Source organism: Adiantum capillus-veneris, chromosome 7 (genome assembly GCF_014529385.1).
Source record: "Adiantum capillus-veneris isolate H3 chromosome 7, ASM1452938v2, whole genome shotgun sequence".
NCBI lineage: Eukaryota > Viridiplantae > Streptophyta > Polypodiopsida > Polypodiales > Pteridaceae > Adiantum > Adiantum capillus-veneris.
Genome location: NC_140937.1, coordinates 81,763,958 through 81,783,901, shown reverse-complemented (window position 1 = coordinate 81,783,901; position 19,944 = coordinate 81,763,958). Strand labels below are relative to the sequence as shown.

At 45.2% G+C, this 19,944-nt stretch overlaps 1 protein-coding gene across 2 annotated transcripts in view; it reads left to right on the top strand.

The window, feature by feature from the left end:
• The window catches only part of LOC147454119 (Peptide chain release factor 1), a 50,155-nt gene that overhangs the window by 14,639 nt on the left and 15,572 nt on the right, over window positions 1–19,944 (top strand). Inside the window, exons 3-8 of one of the 2 annotated variants that reach the window (XM_086516122.1) lie at window positions 5,245–5,343; window positions 5,441–5,624; window positions 5,754–5,802; window positions 5,883–5,961; window positions 14,158–14,232; window positions 14,310–14,387. In XM_086516122.1, coding sequence (XP_086372248.1) covers window positions 5,245–5,343; window positions 5,441–5,624; window positions 5,754–5,802; window positions 5,883–5,961; window positions 14,158–14,232; window positions 14,310–14,387 — 564 coding nt within the window. Of the gene's footprint in view, window positions 1–5,240; window positions 5,344–5,440; window positions 5,625–5,753; window positions 5,803–5,882; window positions 5,962–14,157; window positions 14,233–14,309; window positions 14,388–19,944 lie in introns of both variants that reach the window. The other variant, XM_086516124.1, reaches the window with a different exon arrangement.

Genomic DNA, 19,944 nt, shown 5'->3' with positions numbered 1-19,944 from the left:
TCTTTGTAATCCTTAGGCTGACTCAAAGGAGCCACATTATCATAAACAGGTGCCTGTAACAGTGGTGCTCCATGAGCGTTCATTCTAGCACTTGCATCAACTGTTTTCCCTGTCATATCTGCATTTTGTACGTATGGCTGCGAAAAACCAGCCATACCAAATTGTGTTCTAGGCACTCGAAACTGGCCATAGGCACCCTGAAAACCTGGTTGGACGCCCATGTTCGCGTACATAGGGTTACCCATGCCTGTTTGCATTGTCCCGAACACATTCCCTAGCATATAACCTGTGGAAGGTCCAGCCATAGCTTGAAACACTGAACCACCTCCAAAATAACCAGGATAAGTATTAGGTAATGGAAGGGTCTGACGCATAGCCTGTTCATTGCTCCCTTGACCATTCACAAACGGTTCCTGTCCAGCTAAAGCAAGTTGCTTTGGATCATTGGACACCGCTAGTTGCTCAACCGCATGGGCTTTCCCTCGAGCATCATGAATCCTCTGCGCATTGGAAATCTCCTTTTCCTGCAACGGCTTAGTCATGCCCTGTGTAGGAGGCTGAAAACCCTGTGTTGGAGCCTGTAAGAATTCCTGCATCCTTGGGTTGTTAGCCAACTGCTGAAACATGTCCATGCAACAACGCAGTTGAGTTCTAAATAACCTGTCCTCTTCTTGAAGAGTTGAAGGAATTTTCTCTGTGCCATGTGAGGAAGATCCCTCTTCAGGTACTTGGTCTCTCTTCTCTGCCATATCGACAAGCTCTGTGTTGCTTTCACCCTCAACAATCCACGCTGCACTTTTTGAAGAAAAAGTGACTATCCCGTCGATGGAACCATATAACCGGCCTATACAACGTAGAGGGCGGTACTATTTCAATTACCTGTTAACTTTACACAGAGCACTGAGAAGGGAAGAGAACACAGTTGCGTCCAACGACTAGAATGTCACTGCGCACACGAGACCGACACCCTGTAGGCCCCAAAGACTGGCGCCCCTTTCAGTATTTCTTTATTCAAATTAAGGTAGACGATCCGACCACTTAGCACAAGCTTTCACAAAGCTGTCCAAACCTGGCGAGGGCTGAAAACGCAGGTTTTCAACCGGATTTCGACAGCATAACGGCGCAAAAACCCCTGTAGGTCAAAAACACCTGTCTAGGACGGATTCCCTTGATATCTGGAAGCTTTTTGGTGAGCTGTCACAGAAATTCAGCGGGTTGTAATTCTCTGTTTTTCACTGCCGGGAGCCCAAAAGCCTGTACACGCATCCCAAGGCTCTCACGAGGCTCCCCCGATGTTCCCTTGCAGTTTAGGTGCGAAACCCTAAACCTGCAGAAAAACACAGCAGGCTGTAATTCCCTGTTTCGGATCGTTTTTAGCGGAGCAAACACGCCTACGCGTGTCCCAAGGGCTCCCGCACGCAATGGGACAGTTCCCCTGTGAATTGGACGAGTTTTCACGCGAGAAAACTCTCCAAACTCGCAATCTTTCGTGATGGAACTGTGCGTACCTGTGGGGGATTAGCAATTAGCTAATCCGGTTCCTGTTCAGAAGGCTCTTGCCTTGGCAAACGCGCATAAACCCCCAGAACTGTACATAGGTCAAATGAGAAGCCCACTAGTGGGGCATAACATACTGTACGTAGGGGAGAAAGAGAGCAGTATGTAGCGTGCGGGGCATCACTCCCGTCACCATACTGTGCATAGAGGGCAAGGTAAGCATTCCATAGCTTCTGTACCTGCTACAATCCACCCGAGGCTGAAAATGGCGCCCCCTTTGTTGATATGCAGCTCGTTTTTGCCTCCTAGAGTGGCAGAATCGTTCACAGGCTGACATGTCGCCGAGTTTCCGAGTTTGGGCTTTCCCTGCTAAAAATATCTCAACAGGTGCGTCAGTTGACTTGGCAGCAAAGCAATAAAATGTTCCCCTTGTCATTCCAGAGCTAATGACGCGAACACATTTTCTGGTCAAAAATAGCAGTTCCCTAAATTTTAGGAGATGCTTCCATGGCGTCCCTATCGGTCTCCTGACCATCATTGAAGACTACCATTTGACCACCATCTACAATGGGGTTAATTTACTGGCCCCTTTCAACTTATAAAGTTGTAGTGACTTGACGAGTGGCCCAAATTCCAGTTTGGCGCACACGAGCTTCCATACTCATCAGAATTCAGTGCTAACTGGTCCGGGCAGTCCCTGTCTGACCAACCTAGATCCCCGATGTGAGAAACCCATTTGGCTGCAGCCGTTTCACACTGGCCATGCAATGTCCACTTGCACCTTTTCAAGGGTTTTGGGACAAACAAGTAAAAATAAAATAAATATATCTAATACTTATTTACGGAAGGCAATAGGAAAAATACACCTCCTGGTGACATGAGGCCCTGCCCACTATTTTATAGATACAAGGGATGCCCAAAAGCAGAGCCCCAAAAGCATTCCACTTAAAAGCTTTCAATATTCAAAAGCAACTGTCCCAAAAGCTTCCAAAAATCACCGAGCGAATTCAGCCAGCAAAAAGCAGCCTCCGTAATTTGCGGAGATCTGTACGCTGCCACGTCAGCCTGTCAGCGCGTTTTGCGCCGCTTTTTCCGGGGTTTCCGTACCAGCCTGCCACATGTCACTGTCCGGCTAGTGTGTGTGTCTGCCAGGGTCTATTGCCACGTTACCAGTTTGTGGCAAGGTCTATCACAACAAGATTGCCCAAAGTACAAATTCAATAAAACAGGATGATGATCCGTCGATAGCTGCAATGTGTAATCCATTCTCATATCGCATACAAAGTCATCGTATTGCTTTGTGTTGAGTACATACCATCTATCTAGCCGTGTGCGATATGAGCAATGAGTAGTATGCTGAAAAATAAATCCCGAGACATCGGGGTACACTAACGACAGAAATCAAGCATTTGTGCAGAAACGAGGAGATGATCCCGTCTTGTCTCTCCACTAGCAACATGTGTGAATTGCCTGTGGTGCTATCATGCATATTGGGAGTATTGTTAAAATCACCACAAAGGAGTGCATTGGAGGTCCATGGATAAGAAGAGATGTCTCGCTATAAGGCAGCCCTTAAACCTTTACCCAGCGGGTGTATATGCATAGATGCCTCCAATTTCATAAATCTGACCATTTAACAAACATTGCACAATCATTCATTGACTGCGTGGGTCATTACACACAAGAACTGGCTGAAGCTCATGCCGAACCATCATTAAAACTCCAGAGTAACCATGCAAGCCAACATATGCAATCCAACCGGCATAATAGGAACACTGACCAGCAAACTCATGTTGATTGTGATCCTGAAAAACAACTATATTGCCCTACATGTATTTACATAGTGCCAGGCTAGTCCCCATTTATCAAAGTTACATAACCCATGCACATTGTACGAGATGCAACTAATGCGATTATGCATGAGAAATCATATGTATAAATGGCAAAAGAAACATAAGGAATTAGGTAGTCGTGCACACTTCTTCCACCACATCTGTGCAAGAACCAATCCGTTGATTCAGTGCAGAAAAAGTTTCCACAGAATTTACATGCGAGGTGGAAGCCTCGCCAACGAGTACATCTTTATAAGAATGCATTGCTTTTTCTCATGCGTCAACCAACGTGCGATTATCATTACATGGAAGTTGCTCGAACGATGCAGTCTTATTAGCATTGACAAGTGGAACATAGTTATGAGAGGAGGGTGAAGTGCGAATCTTCACTGTCTTTTTAGGCACCACCCAAGCACTAGAATCACTGGACCCCACATTCTTACCCTTCACAACATTGCCACTACCAGGAACTGCAGACTGGGAAGGTTCGGTTTTCCCTTTTTCCACATTGGGAGCTACATTCAACACTTGAGCCTCCATTTTGCTTAGCTTCACTGATAGGTTTTCCCATAGGGATAGGAGAAGATGACGGAACTACGGAAGGAGGGGGTTGCAAAATGGGTTAGGGCATTCAGATTGGATGTCCCCAAATTTACCACATTCAAAACATGAATTCACAAACTTGCTCGGTTTGAGTTTGAATAGGCACTTGCCCACCCACGGGTCCCCCAAAATCAACCATAATGCCTTCTGGGGTAGGCTTGTCAATATCCCATAGAATGCAGAACCTGTTGGTGTTCGCATCCAATTTCAGGGGACAGATTACCTTCTTAAGTTGTGCAGCCAACAACGACAGAAAGTGTCTCCACGTGCGAGGGAAATCAACAATTTCTACCCACACACGGAATTTATGGCATTTAAGACTTTGATAATCCTTTGTCAGTGTCCACGGCAAAACATGAATCATCTGCGTGCTAAAAAAAGAGAGGAGACATCTCCAATAGCAGATTTCTGGCTTCACTATCTACCAACAAGACTTCATAAAATCCACGAGTACCAAAATAAACACCACGGACAGCCTGACGATTTGAGAAGGAAATCGACCCATTGCCCGACATCTTGTGTAGTAGGCATTTGTCCCTGGAAAAACAGGATGACTGCATTCATAGCATTCTGCGCAACCGGATCCATGAGGTCGTGCATAGGAATATGCATAGGAATTAGCCTCCAAGGAATTTCCCTTGGGTTTTTGATGCTTAAAAACACACTGAGAATTGGACATATATTAACAAAGCCCATCCAAAGAGCAACTGTCTAGAAAAAAGTGCACTTTTTGAGTTTTTTAATAACCTCTAGCTCTGTACACGAGCTACAGAAATATGTACATGGATCACAAACGACATACATCAAACTAACACAACACCTGCCACAGATTTGTATAATTTCCACACTGTCTTTTAAACAGACCAAACTCTGCACACCAATTCTGAGACGAAGCCGAAGTAGATCGCGCCTGTATTAGGGATGCCCTACTGCTGTTGAAATCTGCTGATTTCAGGACGCGTTCGCTGAGCGCGCCTGCGCGCGCACAGCTAAGCAAGCACCAGCAGCTGAAATCAGGTCATAGGGTCTGGCTGCACAGAACTGGACAACACGCAGGTGTTGCACTGCACAGGACAGGGCAGCGCGCAGGGGCTGCAGGGCGCGGAACAGGGCAGCGCGCAGGCAGGCAGAACGTGATCAGGGGGTGCAGAATGCAGGTTTTGCGCACCCGCGCGCGTGCGCACACACACACACACACACTATTTGCTTCCTTCTGTTTCTGTGGTCTAAGATAAGTCTACAGGAATTTGACTGGTGGCTTGATGACCAGTGGGTTCAATCCACCTGACTTGTGCTGTTTGTTTGAAGGCAGCCAGATGCGTCCCCCACTGAAATGATGAATGTCAATAAAGAGCTGAGCAAATTGGAAGAACTTATTTTCTGCATTTCGCGGCTGAGAGAGAAACAAAAGGTATCTCTTCTCCCTTTCCTTTTTAGTTTCTTGTTTTGGTCTCTATCTTTTACTATTAGTGTTTTCTGTTTCTGGGGTTTATCCTTGCTCATTTCAGGAAATGCAAAACCTACGAGAGCTTATTAAGGAATCTGCAAATGAGGCTGAAATTTGCAAGATGGCAAATGAAGAGCTCGATTTGGCAGCTGAACAGGAAAAAACTATGCAGCAAGAACTTCTTCTCAAGATGCTTCCTAGGGATGAGGCTGATTGTAGAAGCTGCATACTGGAGGTTAGAGCAGGTACTTATGTTCCGAAGCCTTTTTTCTGAAAAATTGCATTCTTTTAAGGGAATCTATTTTTCTCACAGCAAGCTTTTAACTTAGTTGACTTCACAAATTTTATCTGTTAATTTTGTTTTATGGAGATAGGAACGGGTGGAGACGAGGCTTCTTTATTTGCGATGGATCTTTTTAAGATGTACAGCAACTGATTGTTGTGATTTTTAGAGTTGAGTTTGACGTGCAATGGATTCATTATAAATGCCATTTTATCTCCAGGTATGAGAGTTTTGCGCAGAAGAATTTCTGGAAATTTGAGGTTATTGACGTGACAGAGACTAGTCTTCGAGGTTATAAGGTGAGTTTCTTAGTGCGTCAGCTTATGAATCTTGTCAGTGTCAGCCTTGTTCTCACTGAGTCCATAAGTTTTTGTTACTCCCAAGGTACGTGTCTGTCGGACGTGTCCGTTGGCATTTAATAGGAGGGTGGTGGTCAAGAATTATCCTTGTTTTAGAAGCAATTAATCTTTTAGTGAACGTACTTTCTCATGCTCAAGCCGTAGAGCTCTCACCCAAATTGAGAGGCTTGCCATTCTTGAGTGGGAGGAGTCTCTTATGGAATGTGCTGAAAGCGCACGAGAGAGAGAGAGAGAGAGAGAGAGAGAGAGAGAGAGAGAGAGAGAGAGAGAGAGAGATAGATTTTATTATTGTCCTCGGAGGTCAAATATGACCTATGGGACCAAAGTTACATGTAATGTAGTATGTGTATGGCTGATGAGTGACTCTCGATGCTCCAAAATTGTAGTGATGAGAGTCGCAATGGAGAGCCCACACTTTGGCTGGGAGAGGAAAGTGTGTAGGTCTAAGTTATGGCTGAAAATGTGAGAGAAGCAAGTTCGGATGTGATCAAAAGTTGAGCACTCTAGTAGTGTGTGGTACTCAGACTCTCGAACTTGCAGTGAGCATAATGTGCACAATCGATTTGACTCTTCTCCATTGCCCCAACGCCCTATCTCGCATCGAAGGAAATGGGAGCTAAGCCGAATTGCTGCGATAGTGCGTATCGCGGACAAGGGAATAGGCTCAAGTATGTAAGTGTGAGTACGGTTTCCTCTCTCAGCGAAGAACATGGTTTTGTAGTTGGGGGCAATATAGGTGGTGTAATGTATGAAGCGTGACCCACCAGATTTCTCCCAAGCCGTAATACATTGGCGTTGTAGAAAAACTTCATTCACTTGAGAGTCAATTGAAGCATCATGTAGCAAGTGTAATGCATCCCATCTCCCAAACCACTTCTTTATGTCTTGCATCCATCCCGTGCTCAAGATCTTGCTTTTATGCGTCTTTTGAACTTTTTTGCTTGCTTCCCATGCAATTGTAGGAAGTCGATGTGAGGGGTTTTGACGCATCTTTATCATGTACTCCACAACCCTTTCCATGCCCATAACCTCAATTGGAAGAGATCCCGACTCAAGAAGTAGGAGCATATATGGTGTTTGTGTCTTGACTTGGAGAAAGTTTGTAAGAAAACGCTTTTGGACATTCTCAAACTCTTTCCAAGTAGACTTTGAGATGCTCCCACCCCACACTTCAACTCCATAAAGAAGAACCGGTGTCACCAATGCATCAAAAAGATACTTCTTGAGAACCCAACACTTGATGTTTCCCGCATTACACATGTTCTCAAATGCATAATATGCTCTCTTTCCCGCTTCCAAACGACGCATAGCACATTCATGCCACTTGTGATTGGATGGAACCTCAAGGCCAAGGTACTTAAAGCTCTCAACAACTTCAAGTGTCTCGTTGTTGTACACAATGTATGGCTTCTCCTTATGGTTGGTTTTCACAAGCATAACCTTTGTTTTGGATTCATTTACAATCAGCCCACTATGCAAGCAAAAGTTCTCAAGGACAACCATAAGCTTTTGTGCATCTTCTAAAGTGTGTGCTAGAAGCACTACATCATCCGCATACAACAAAAGCATGATTACCGCATTGCAAATAGTGACCTCTTCAATGCCTTCTTCTTGCATAAAGTCAAGTACCATTTGTTCCAATTGATCGATGCATAGACTAAAGAGAGTTGGTGACAATGGACATCCTTGTTTAACCCCAATAGTGCTTACAAAAATTTCTGAAATTTCTCTTCCCATGCGCAATTGACAAATCACCTTCTCATAGATTCGAGAAACCGCAAGCATAAACTCACTTGGCACTTGGAGTTCTTCCATCCTTCTCCACAAATTGTTACGTGGAATCATATCAAAGGCTTTCTTAAAGTCCACAAAACAACAATACAATCGCTTGCCTTTCAACCGACTTTCCTCCATGAGAACACGAAGAGTGACAAGATGATCAATGGTGCTATGGCATCGACGAAAACCCGCTTGTCCCTTTGCACGCTTGTCCCTTTGCACGCTTGTCATTCTCTTCCGCCCAATCACTCAATTTCATCTCCATTATGCACCCAAACAACTTTGCCATAAGAGACCCAATCATTATAGTCCGGTAGTTGCTTAGATTCTTTACATCCCCTCCTTTATGCAAAGGCTTAACCCAATTAGTACTCCAATCATAAGGCATACCATGTTGAAGTGCAAGGTTGAACATATCACACATCCACTCATGGGTAAAATCTCCCGTCCATTTGATCATCTCCGGCTTGATACCTTGAAGATCTCCCGCTTTGCGAGTGGCCAACTTTTCAAGCCCACCGCATACATCCTCAATAGTAAAAAAAGACGGCATACATGGGAGTGAACCATAAAATGGCATTTTTTTCAGTATTTGCTTGCTCATATAATTGTCTACAATGTGTGTACATATCCACTAGACTCAAGTTACCAAAATTCTCAACCCGCTTGCCTCTCAAGTTTCTCCAAAATCTTCCACATGCATGTGCCTTTTCTTGGACTTGAAATTCTTGTTGCTTTACTTCCCATCTTCTTCTCTTCTTTTGAATCAATGCCTTGTATGTATGCAAATGACTTTGATAGTTGTCTTTTTCCATAGTTGCATCAAGCTTTATCAAGGACTTTCGAGCATCTTGACATTCTTTATCAAACCACCTTTTGCGTGATCTATCTTTGTTGATACCATGGAGATGCTTTATGGCAAAGCATTCTTCCGCACAAGAACAAATAGCTTTCTTGAAAGCTTCTCATTTAGTTTCCAATGGTGCATCACATTGAAGCTTTGTCATCCATAATTTTTGCTCAACCATTTCAATGTACATTGGTGCCCGTTTGAAATCCATACATAGTGATAACTTCTCTTTCCTTTGGCTGAGATTATCATGCTTAGTTGCTTCTCCACATGAAAGGTCAATACATAAGGTGCGATGGTCGGATTCCGGGGTCCATTGACCAAACATAAAACTCTTTATGCGATACATGATGGCTTCAGAGAGTAGCATATAGTCAATCACACTATCTCCATTATGTCTCCTACATGTAAATCCACTGGTTCCACTCCACAAAGATACACCATTGGCAATGAGCATACCCGTGCTATTGCACGTGTAAAAGTAACTTTCCATAGTGATCCGGCTCTTTCTCATCCATTGAAGTACGATCATACAAGTGAACTTCCTCCAACTCCCTTGAAATGTATGGCATATCAAATTGTTGAGTATCATGTTGCAATGTTTTTGTGCGAGCATTCATATCCCCAAATACAATAACATCACCTTCACCTTTGAAATAAGCAATGTCCTCTTCCAAATCAGAAAATGGTTGATCTCTATCCATGCAAGCATAAAAGGGAGAATCATGATGAGGAATGTAGCAACCGGCTACAAAAATGGGTGCTCTTTTTGGTGTCATAATTTTCAGCCATACATAACGTTTGTACTTGTTATCTTTCACAATTGATACAAAATCTTCCAATCCTTTCTTAACCATACATGCTAACCCTCCTTGTCCTCTTCGTTGCTTGAGATTCTTTGACCACATCAATGAATGTACATTGTAATCCTCCAAGCCGTTAATCCTTTGTGTATCATGCTCCCAAGTTTCAACAAGAAGTACAACATCGGCTTTGCTTGTTAGTTCATCAATGCCAACCCCCGCATTCCATGGGTATCCATTACAATTCCAAAAGCATATTTTCAATTGTAACTCGGTCTCATAGGTCACGCATCCCTATTTTCTTGAGAGACTTGTCTCCTCCTTGGGCACATTTTCTTCATGAGAGATCTCCTTGTTTTTATTATTCTTTTCCTCATATGCCTTGCGACGCATATTTTGTTGCTTAATAGTGCGATCTTCACATACAAAACATTTTGTATCCCTCAAATAGATCCAACTATTATCAAGGATAATCTTTCGCTTGGTCTCATCCGGCATGGTGCATACAATTGGCCGTTCTCCCGAGCGAGGAGCTCCTTGCTTCCCCACTCTATGTGCTCCATAGACCATAACTCCGGACATGCCAAAGTGGGTTTTGAAGAAATCTTCAATAACAATGGCAAGAGAAGGAGGTGTCTCTAACTTCTCTTCGAGAATTCCACGAATAACAATGTTCTTGGAACGTCGCTCCCGTTCCTTCAACTCCTCCACATCCACATTCTCAACATTCTTTGTTTGAACCATAGCTTGCATGAGTGAGGAATTAGTAACCACATTGCTACCACATACATCAGTCCAAGACTTGTTTGTGCATACATTTTTCTTGTCGCATACATCCCGGCTCATAGTGTCAAATTTCTCCTCTTTCAATACATGGTCATGCTCTACTTTGCTCAACCGCTCCTTCAAAGCATTCAAGTCCACAAGAGAGCGTTTACATTCCTTGACTTCCTCTTCAAGTTGTATCAAACGTGTTGTTTGCATCTCAAGTGTCCTCTTGAGATTCTCATTCTCAACCACAAGTACCCTTAGTGTGCCATTCTCCATTGCAAGTGCTCGTAAGTCTTCGCCTTGTTTGTTTACGGTCTCTTGCAATGATACCAAGTACGCCATGATCATGGTTTCCGATGTCGTTGGTTGGGTGGTTGTGTTGCTATCTCCACACTTAGGAGATTTTGGATCATTTTCCACAATGGTTGTGGACCTTGTTGAAGAAGAAGATACCTTGCAAGTGCCGGAAGACATTATATGTAAAATAGGAGAGAGAGAGAGAGAGAGAGAGAGAGAGAGAGAGAGAGAGAGAGAGAGAGAGATGAAATGAAATGAAATGTTATATTAACGTCTTCAAAAGACCAAAGTGACCTATGAGACCAGAAAGTTACAAGGTGGTGGGTCTGATACAAAGTCAAGAGTAACAAAATAACAACAGTACAAAAACAAAACAAAGATATATACTATGGGATCCTAGACTGGTCGATGTGAACTAAGCAAAAATGGGCGGCTTACTGGGATAGCTGAATCACAGGAGATCTAGCATCAGTCGTTGGCGAATCTCATCAATCTCCTCCATGGTTAGTAGTCTGACCGGGCGTCGTGCATGCCTGGCTAGAGTGCTCCGAATCTTCTGACGTAGCCTCCGTCGATGCTGTGTAGTCCTCGCAGTCGTGGGCGCCTGGATTTCCCCAGTTCAGTCGCTCGATCGATCATTGTGCCTCTGGTGTGAGATGAGGGGGAGCTCTGCTATGGGAGTGGCTCTTGCGGCTGTCCCGTGTCTGCTCTGAAGAAGTTCGTGATCCGTCTTTGAGACTGGCTAGCCTGGAGAGAGAGAGAGAGAGAGAGAGAGAGAGAGAGAGAGAGAGAGAGAGAGAGAGAGAGAGAGAGAGAGAGAGAGAGAGAGATCAAATGTTATATTAACGTCTTCAGAAGGCCAAAATGACCTATGAGACAAGAAAGTTACAATGTGGTGGATCTGATACAAAGTCAGAGTAACAAAAATGACAGAATAAAATGCTATGGAATCTAAAACAGCTAGGTGTGATCTAAGTAAATAGGTGGGATAGCTAAATCACAGATCACAAAAGATCCGGCATCGGTCGCTGGCGGATCTCATCGATCTCCTCCATGGTCAATAGCCTGACCGGGCGTCGTGCATGTTGGGCCAAAGTGATCCGAATCCTCTGATGCAACCTCCGTCGATGCTGTGTAGTCCTCCGCAGTCGTGGGCGTCTGGATCTCCCTAGCTCGGTCGCTCGGTCAATCAGTGTGCCTCCAGTGTGAGGCAGCGAGCTCTCCTGTGGTAGTAGCTCCTCCGGGTGTCCAGTGTCTGCTCTAAAGAAGTCTGTGATCTGTCTCTGAGACTGGCTGACCTCTCCTCTCATCAGGCTCTCTCTGTGTCTGCGCAGCTCGAGCAAAAACAGACCCAAGCATCTCTGATCCTCGTACCGCATGACTATGGAGAGTGGTCCGAAGCACTCTCTGAACAAGCAGTGGAAGCGGCCGCGTATCTCGTAGTAGACAGGGCAGTGGCATGTGTAGTGCAACTCTGTCTCAGGCTCCAGGTCACATAGGAGACATGTCTTGGCCTCTGCTGGTACTCTGCTGTATCTCCCAGTCTCGATCCGCAACTGGTGTGAAGATGTCGTATCTGGCCAATAGCACATCGTATCCCATGAGACAAGTGGGTGTCCATGTATCTAGGTCTCGTCACAAAACCGTCCTCCGTAAACTGGAGAAGATGCTCTCTGTAGAAAGCAATCTTCGTGCCCAGCTCCTGTGCTGGCTGTATCCATGTCCTCCTGATGTCTAGCTGAGTCAGGTCCTGGCGGATGAGCCTTGTAATCTCGGACTGTGTGAGAGTCGAAGAGGGTGCATCCAGTGAGTACTGGAAGGGTGGTAGTCTGTCTATGCGCTTGAAACCATGATGTCATCTCCCCATACCAGGATGCTGTATCTCCCTGCATGGCTAACTGTCGAGAGGACTCAAGTGCAAGGCGGGCATATCTGTTTCTGGGAAGTTCCCAGATGTGGTGTATGAAGGAGACGGATCTGGTGAGTGCCTCAACCACTAGTGGAGGGGCAGCTAGCTCTGCGCGTATAATGGCACGTGGTACTGAAGCCTTGGCTCTAATGAGTCGTGAGATCATAGAAACTAGTGGCTTCTCCATGTCCCCCCATCCATCGACCTGTCCTCCCATGATTGTCCAATGAAGGTCCCCAAATCTCAGCTCCATAGAGCAATGCAGAAGCCACCAGGGTGTCAAAGAGCCAGAGCTTCGTCCGAGGCTCCTGAAACTGAACATGTGAACACATCCTCTCCAATCTACCCAATGCTGCATGGGCTCTGGTCAATCTAGTCTCTGCTGCTCTTCTCAACGAAAATGCTGGTCCACTTAAAACCACTCCAAGGTAGGTGTAAGCATCTGTATACTCCACCATCTCCTGGCCTTATGTGAATGCGGGCGCTGACCTCCTGATCCACTGTGGGGTCGTATTAAATACCATGACCTTGATTTTTACCAAGGTTGAGAGACAAACCACTTTCATGGGCAAAGCTATGCAAAGCATCCAAGTAGTCAGAAACCTCATCCACATACACAGAGAGAGAGAGAGAGAGAGAGAGAGAGAGAGAGAGAGAGAGAGAGAGAGAGAGAGAGAGATATCGACACCATAGTTCTTCCAAGCATTCTCTGCATTCAGAAAGAGAATGCTAAGTTTGCAAAAGAATGCCTCAAGGGTGGGTTGCATTCACGACTAGAAACCTGAGAGCAAAAATTGAATAACTCGGGACTTTAGATTAAGACATACATAATATTGTCACACACAAACTCTTGACACAATTTGCTGATCAACGGTGTTGGTTTAGGACAGGAAGGGGTGTCTCCTACGTGGCAAAAACATGAGAATCAGGTGCTGATTTACTGTGAGGAGGTCAGCATCTTGCTAACGAGGCTGAGAGTTGCCCTCTTTTGCATGTGGCTTTCTCCTTAGCTCTCTACTTCCATGTTCCTTTGCACCTATGTCAAATGAGAGCCCTAACCCTTTTTTAATAGTTATTAATGCGCCTCATGTCGTGTACCAATTAATTGAACATTCAGTCATAAGACTTCAATAAAAGTACCTGCACAAGTGAGACAGTTTTGGTACATAGAAGTGTACTTCTCTTTCTCTAATGACTTGATCGGCTTAATATCTTATATGTTGACAACAAATGCGTAACAACATCCATTTAACAGTACCATCATCGTGCGCAAAAAAAGGTGTTACGGATGGTTAGTAACAATTCCAATGAAGTATTCTTGAAATATAGGTCTACAAACAGGCAACAAGGTTACCAGACATCATTCCCTAGGTTTTCCTAGACTTATTTTGGCTCAATAATAGTAGTAGCATGTTCAAATGGCACACAAAGTAACACAATTTTCAGCTAGTTTTCATGTTCAAAATTACCTTTGTAAACGCGTTTGCCTAATAGCAGCCTGCATGCAAAATCTGTGGCTTAAAGATGTGGCATAAGTGGGATTTGTATTGTCCATGTGTGTATACTTTCTTGGTTTGCCAATTTATGGTTTGGAAGTTTAGGTAGAGCTTTATGTTGAAGGGATCAGGTTTGTGTTTCTCCTGTGTGCCTATTTCCTAAGTCATCAGGAGCTTCCATTCACACATAATGAGTTCTGCTTATTACATATTGTTTCGGATTTTTTGAAGGAAGCAAGTGCCTCCATAACGGGTACTGGTGCATATGGCAAGTTGAAGTTTGAAAGTGGAGTACACAGGGTTCAGGTATATAGTTGCTCCTGTCCACCCTTTAACAAACAAATAGACTTCTCCAACAGTTTCAGTAATTCAATGCTTTTCAGCGTGTCCCTATCACTGAGAAAAGCGGGCGAGTCCATACCAGTGCAGCATCTGTGGTCATTCTGCCTCAGGCTGATGAAGTATGTCTTGTCTGTTAGTTCTCACATCGTTCTTTATGCAACATCCAAACAATCTGAATGCAGTTTTAGTTTTTGGAAATTCAGTTTTGATTATATCTAGATTTAGAGAAGGCAATAGGTTTTGCACGAGGGGACATGAGCTGTTGGCACTTGAAAGAGAATTTCTTGATGATCCCCCCCCCCCCCCCCCCCCCCCCCCCCCGCCCCCTTCCCGAGAAAAAGATCCTTCCATTAGTTAGTAAAACTGCCCATAGGGCTACAACCACCTCTACTAGAGAGGGCTACATCAACAACAAGGGGAGACTCTCCCAATGAAAGAACAGAATATATACAATGGGGGCTAAATCACGAGACGGGAGGAGGAAAGAGCCACACAGGTGGAGGGTAGTGTATATACAATGGGGGCTAAATCACGAGATGGGAGGAGGAAAGAGCCACATAGGTGGACGGTAGTGCCATCTGGGTGCACCCTGGACCATGGTGAAGAAAGGCCTTGGGCCCCAGAGTCATAGGAAAGCCTCTTTGCGCTCCCGCATGCGGTCGGAGCTGCCTTGGAGTCTCACCAACTGGCCCCTGAGAGTGTGAATCAGCTCCAATTAAAAATCACGAACAGTCTCTGCCGATGGGACAAGGCGAGCCTCGAGGATGAGGTAGCAATGGGCCTGCCAAGTGAACCAGAGTGTCAGGCCACATACGACCACTCTTGAGGTATGAGCTCTGTGGCAAGCTGAAGTGTAGGTCGACCCGTTTGGATCACTATCTGAAACCGGCCTGTAGGGCGGTAGACGGTAGCTTTCACCCGATTCTTTAACACTTGACTTTATGACACAAAGCAATGACCTAAAAGGAACCTGTAAAACTGGGAATAGGATTACACTTCAAAACAAAAACACGGCCAGGAAGCTAGAATGCTCCCAAGCAGACAGCGACACCTGTAGGCCCCAAAGGTTGGCGCCTCTTTCGATATTTCTTTATTCTTTAGCAGAGGGAATAAAAACCTGTGATTTCCTACAAGCTGCCCCGCATAATCCGGGCTGAATTGCACCTGTTCTGGCCCGATTTCGGCAGCACAACTGTACTAGGACGCTTCACAGTCAGTATCCCCACACAATAGAGGGCTTTCCCGACGCATACAGACACTTTGCAAAACCTGGCGAGAATCTGCAGCACGTTGAATTCTCTGTTTTCTGCTCCGAAAATGCGCTAGATCACCTCTACAGTGGTCCCCTTGCATCCCCGAACCTCCTGGAGGTATTAGGGACCGTTTAGGGCCGAAACCCTAAACCTGCAAAAATACACAGCAGGCTGTAATTCCCTGTTTCGGGCTCTGTTTCGCGTGCCGGTCGCATCCGTAGCAAGTCCTCGAGCTCTGCTCTTGTAGGGCTACTTGCCCTTCGAATTGGACGAGATTTCTCACGTGAAACCTCTCCGAATTCACCTGTACCTGCGGGGGGATTAGCCACTAGCTACTCCAGTACCTGTGCAAGAGGCTCTTGCCTCGGCAATCGCGCATGAACCCACACAACTGTACATTGGTCAAGTGAGAAGCCCACTAGAGGGGCATAACATAACTGCTCGTAGGGGAGAGAGAGAGCAGTGCGTAGCGTGCAGGGCATCACTCCTGGCACCGCACTGCACATAAGAGGGAAAGGAAGCACTCCATAGCTGTTAACCTGTGACAGAGAGCTTGCAAATGAGCCTCCCAGCTATAAATTCAGCGCCACTTCTTCTTGCATGAGGAAAGTGCACAGACAATGTGCCACTTGGCGTGTTTACAGGCCATTTCTTGTTTCGGGGTTGCCGCCTAAAAATCTCCCGACCGGTTGCCCAGTTGACTTCGCGGCATAGTAATAACATGTTCCCCTTGTCATACCGGAGGTAATGACGCGAACACATTTTCAGGTCCAAAATAGCAGTTTCCTAAATTTTAGGAGATGCTTCCATGGCACTCACACTGGTCATCTGACCATCAATCACCACTGGAACCACATCGAAAAGTGCAATGTCGGCCAGCTATTAGGTGATTTACACTCGTAGCCCCACCGTGGCTAACCTTAGTCCATTTGCCCAACTTCAGTGCTCACTGGCCGTCCGGCCTAGACTCTCACTGTTCGCCTCACACCATGCAACTCGGGCATTGGCATTTCCAGAGGGGTGCTTAAAAACAAGTCAAATAAAATTCCCCAAAAAGAAATCAACAACTAAAGTTGCCACAGACTCGTGACATACCCCCCCTCTTGAAATCGCGAACGTCCTCGTTTGCATGAATATCAATCCATTAGTGTGTACAGCACTTCATGGACACCGTATCAGGGCTGTCAACCTTTTCGTGTGTACACACCTGGTTAACATGGTACGAGACATACATGCTCATAGTTAACACTCTTGTGTATTCAACACTTGTAAACTCATGTATGGTCTACCTGTGAGACTGTTCCATTGACATAGTGGATAGCTTTCACATTGTGCCACTGGCTTTAATAGAGTCCATAACTAATTAGTACACTTCGAATCCTTTCAAGCATAATAAACCAGCAGTTTAAAAATGCGTCAACATGTACTCATTAGAAGCAATTGCTGTACTCTTGACAACTGACAAGACATACTTACTTCTATAGCACTGAATAGACTTTTGGACAAAACTTTTATTCCCCAAGGGCAATTGCCAAGCAGGGTATACTACTATTGCAGTAAATCCATAGATACATGAGAAGTGCTAGCTCCTGGATCACCCCTCTCTAGCGCAGGTCTTTTTCCTTTTGACCTTTGCTCTTCTTGAGTTGGAGAATACGTAGGTGGTAAACCAAAGGCTTTAACATAGCTGCAATACATTTGGTGACTCTAACAGTTCACTCTCTTCCATCCACTTTGCATCCATAGGTGGATAGTTCTTGAACTTCACCAAATATCGCCTTATAACCTTGCCTTTGACTTTTCTTTCCTTGTGTGCCATGATCTGTTCTGGGACCAAAATTTCATCAAGTTCTTCAACTTCTGGCTGCTCTTCAACTGGCATATCCTCTGGCACATCACCAATAAATGGTCTGAGAAGACTCACTTGAAAAGCATTGTGAATCTTCCAGTTCTCAGGCAATTTCAGCCTATAACTGATGTCACTGATCTTCTCTGTTACTTGAAAAGGCCCATAGTAACGTATACTAAGCTTTGTAAAGAGACTTTCTTTACCTTTTCGCTTCTTTAAGCGTGCCTTTTCAAACCGCAACAGTACCCAATCACCAAGTGAAAACAACAATTCACGACGGTGGAGATTAGCAGCTTTCTTTTGCTTTGCCTGTGTCCTTTCAAGGGCATGCTTTATCCTCTGGTACATTTCATCCATATTCTGTACATATTGATCTGCGTGAAAGATCTTTTCCTTGGTATGCAGAATGGGAGGAACTTTCACATGACCTTCGACAATTTCAAAAGGTGCTTTGCCTGTTGAAGAATGCACTGTATTATTGTACGCATATGCAACCAACGGCAAATAATGCTCCCACTTCGCCTTGTGCTTTGACACATAGCACTTGAGCAGATCCAAGATAGTAGAATTTGCCTCTTCTGACTGCCCATCTGTCTGTGAATCAAACGACGATGAGAACTTAAGCGTAGTGCCCATATTCTCGAATATGCCTTTTCAAAATAGACTTGTCATCCGTGGGTCACGGTCACTGACAATCGACTGTGGCATGTTGGGGTTAAGGCCTATGTGCCTTGACCGGTCGCCCAGGTCATGGGCGCCCGCCCACTGTTACCCTATACTTATAGTGAGTATACTGTATAGGGGGAGCTGCCACTTTCAGTCTCCCCACCCACATTGTGTGTGTGTCTCCTTCTCTCTCTCTCACTCTCTGTCTGTGGTGCTCCCCGATCCCCTTCAATTGGTATCAGAGCGTAGGTGCGGAGGGAGCGCGTGTGTGCACAGTCACGACGACAGCGGAGAGCCAGTTTCATTCTCGAAATCGCGTCCATGCGCGTGCGCACTTTCAAGAGTGCAAATAGGGTTTCGACTTCGGCATCGGAAAATTCAGCTTTCCGAAAGTGTTTCCACCAGGTGTCCTGGTGTTTTACCCCCCTTTCGAAGCCATTCGAGCCATCAGAAACCTCATTCGAGCTACGGTTGAGGAGCTGCATTTTCAGCCCTCTTTTGGCAGTTTATGCTGCGTTTTTTGGGTCGAAACGGAGGTTTTTGGCATAGCTTTCACACCCGGACTTGGATACATGTGATCCAGGAGTCTACCTTTGGGTTTTGGCACGCTCCGGACGCGCTCGTCATATTAGAATTTTAAAATTCTGAACGCTGAATTTTCTGCAGCAGCAATTGTTTATTGTGCGTCGAGGATTCCACACATGGTTTGCTCTTAGATGTGAGAGTGACATTTGCTGCAAGTTTCCTCACAGGTGGGAGGATACAATGTATGCCTTATGTGGTTTGATGCTCAGGGAGACTAATGTGATTGCATTTTGAGCTCGGCAATGTATGCCTCGAGCATGTTTTTTGGCAGTTACAAGTAGAGCAGATATTTGTGTACTAGATTTGCAGGTGTTTGCAATGATGTATGCAAAGTGTGGAGATTGGTGCATGCATTTGGAGTGCGGTTTGATGCGCTTTGGTTGCTCATGGTTTTGAGCGTGCAGTCAGTTTGGTTACTGGTTTTGTGGCCATTTTACTGACAAAACTCTGGCGAAATTTTCCCAGGAGTTTTATGCGTATCATTTATGCGATCTAGGTAGAGATTGCGGGTTGCACTCAGCATTTGCGTGCGGTGTTCTCTGCAGGTGGGAGATTTGTGCGTGTGTATGCATCGATACCGCACAGTGTGGGCTTGGTGATTAGCTCACGGGTTTGACAGGCGTACAGTTATCTTGGCACACTCACAGGAGTGAGTATTGTGATGTATGCTTGTGTGGCTACGAGCTAGGTAGCCGGATTCGAGCACTTATGGCTTGAGGTTTTTCAGCAGGTTTCAGCTACAGGTTTACAAGTTTACAGGTAGGTTTGAGGGCTTATTTGGGCGCTGAATTTTCAGCCATTGTTTCCTCTTTGCAGCTGTCCATGTATGGCTCAGTTGTAGGCTGATTTGGGACACATTTGTGACTTGTTTATGCAGTTGTTTAAGAGCTGAATTTTGGGGCTGATTTGTAGCCATATCTTACAGCCATATTTGCAGACTTTTGTTGATGCGATTCGAGCTAGTTTAGGGCTGATTTGGTTGACATTGCGGAAGCTCTATTTTGGAGTGTGTCTCACAGGTTTTACATTGTGTTTCTGGCCATATTGGTAGACAGTTTCTAGGTGTTGTTGGTGAGGTGGTTTTGCTATCTAGCTTGCTACTTGTGCTCATGGCAGAGACAGGTGATCGATCAAATTGTGACCTCTCACAGATGCGCGTGTTTGATGGGTCAGACTTTGCGGCATGGAGAGAGTGTATGCTTGATGCATTGACACAGCGAGGGTTGCATCGACCATTGAGTGGTGATGTAGGTAGACCTTCAAACATGTCTGACGATCAGTGGCAGGAGCTAGAGGAGATGACACTATCTACACTCTCTTTGC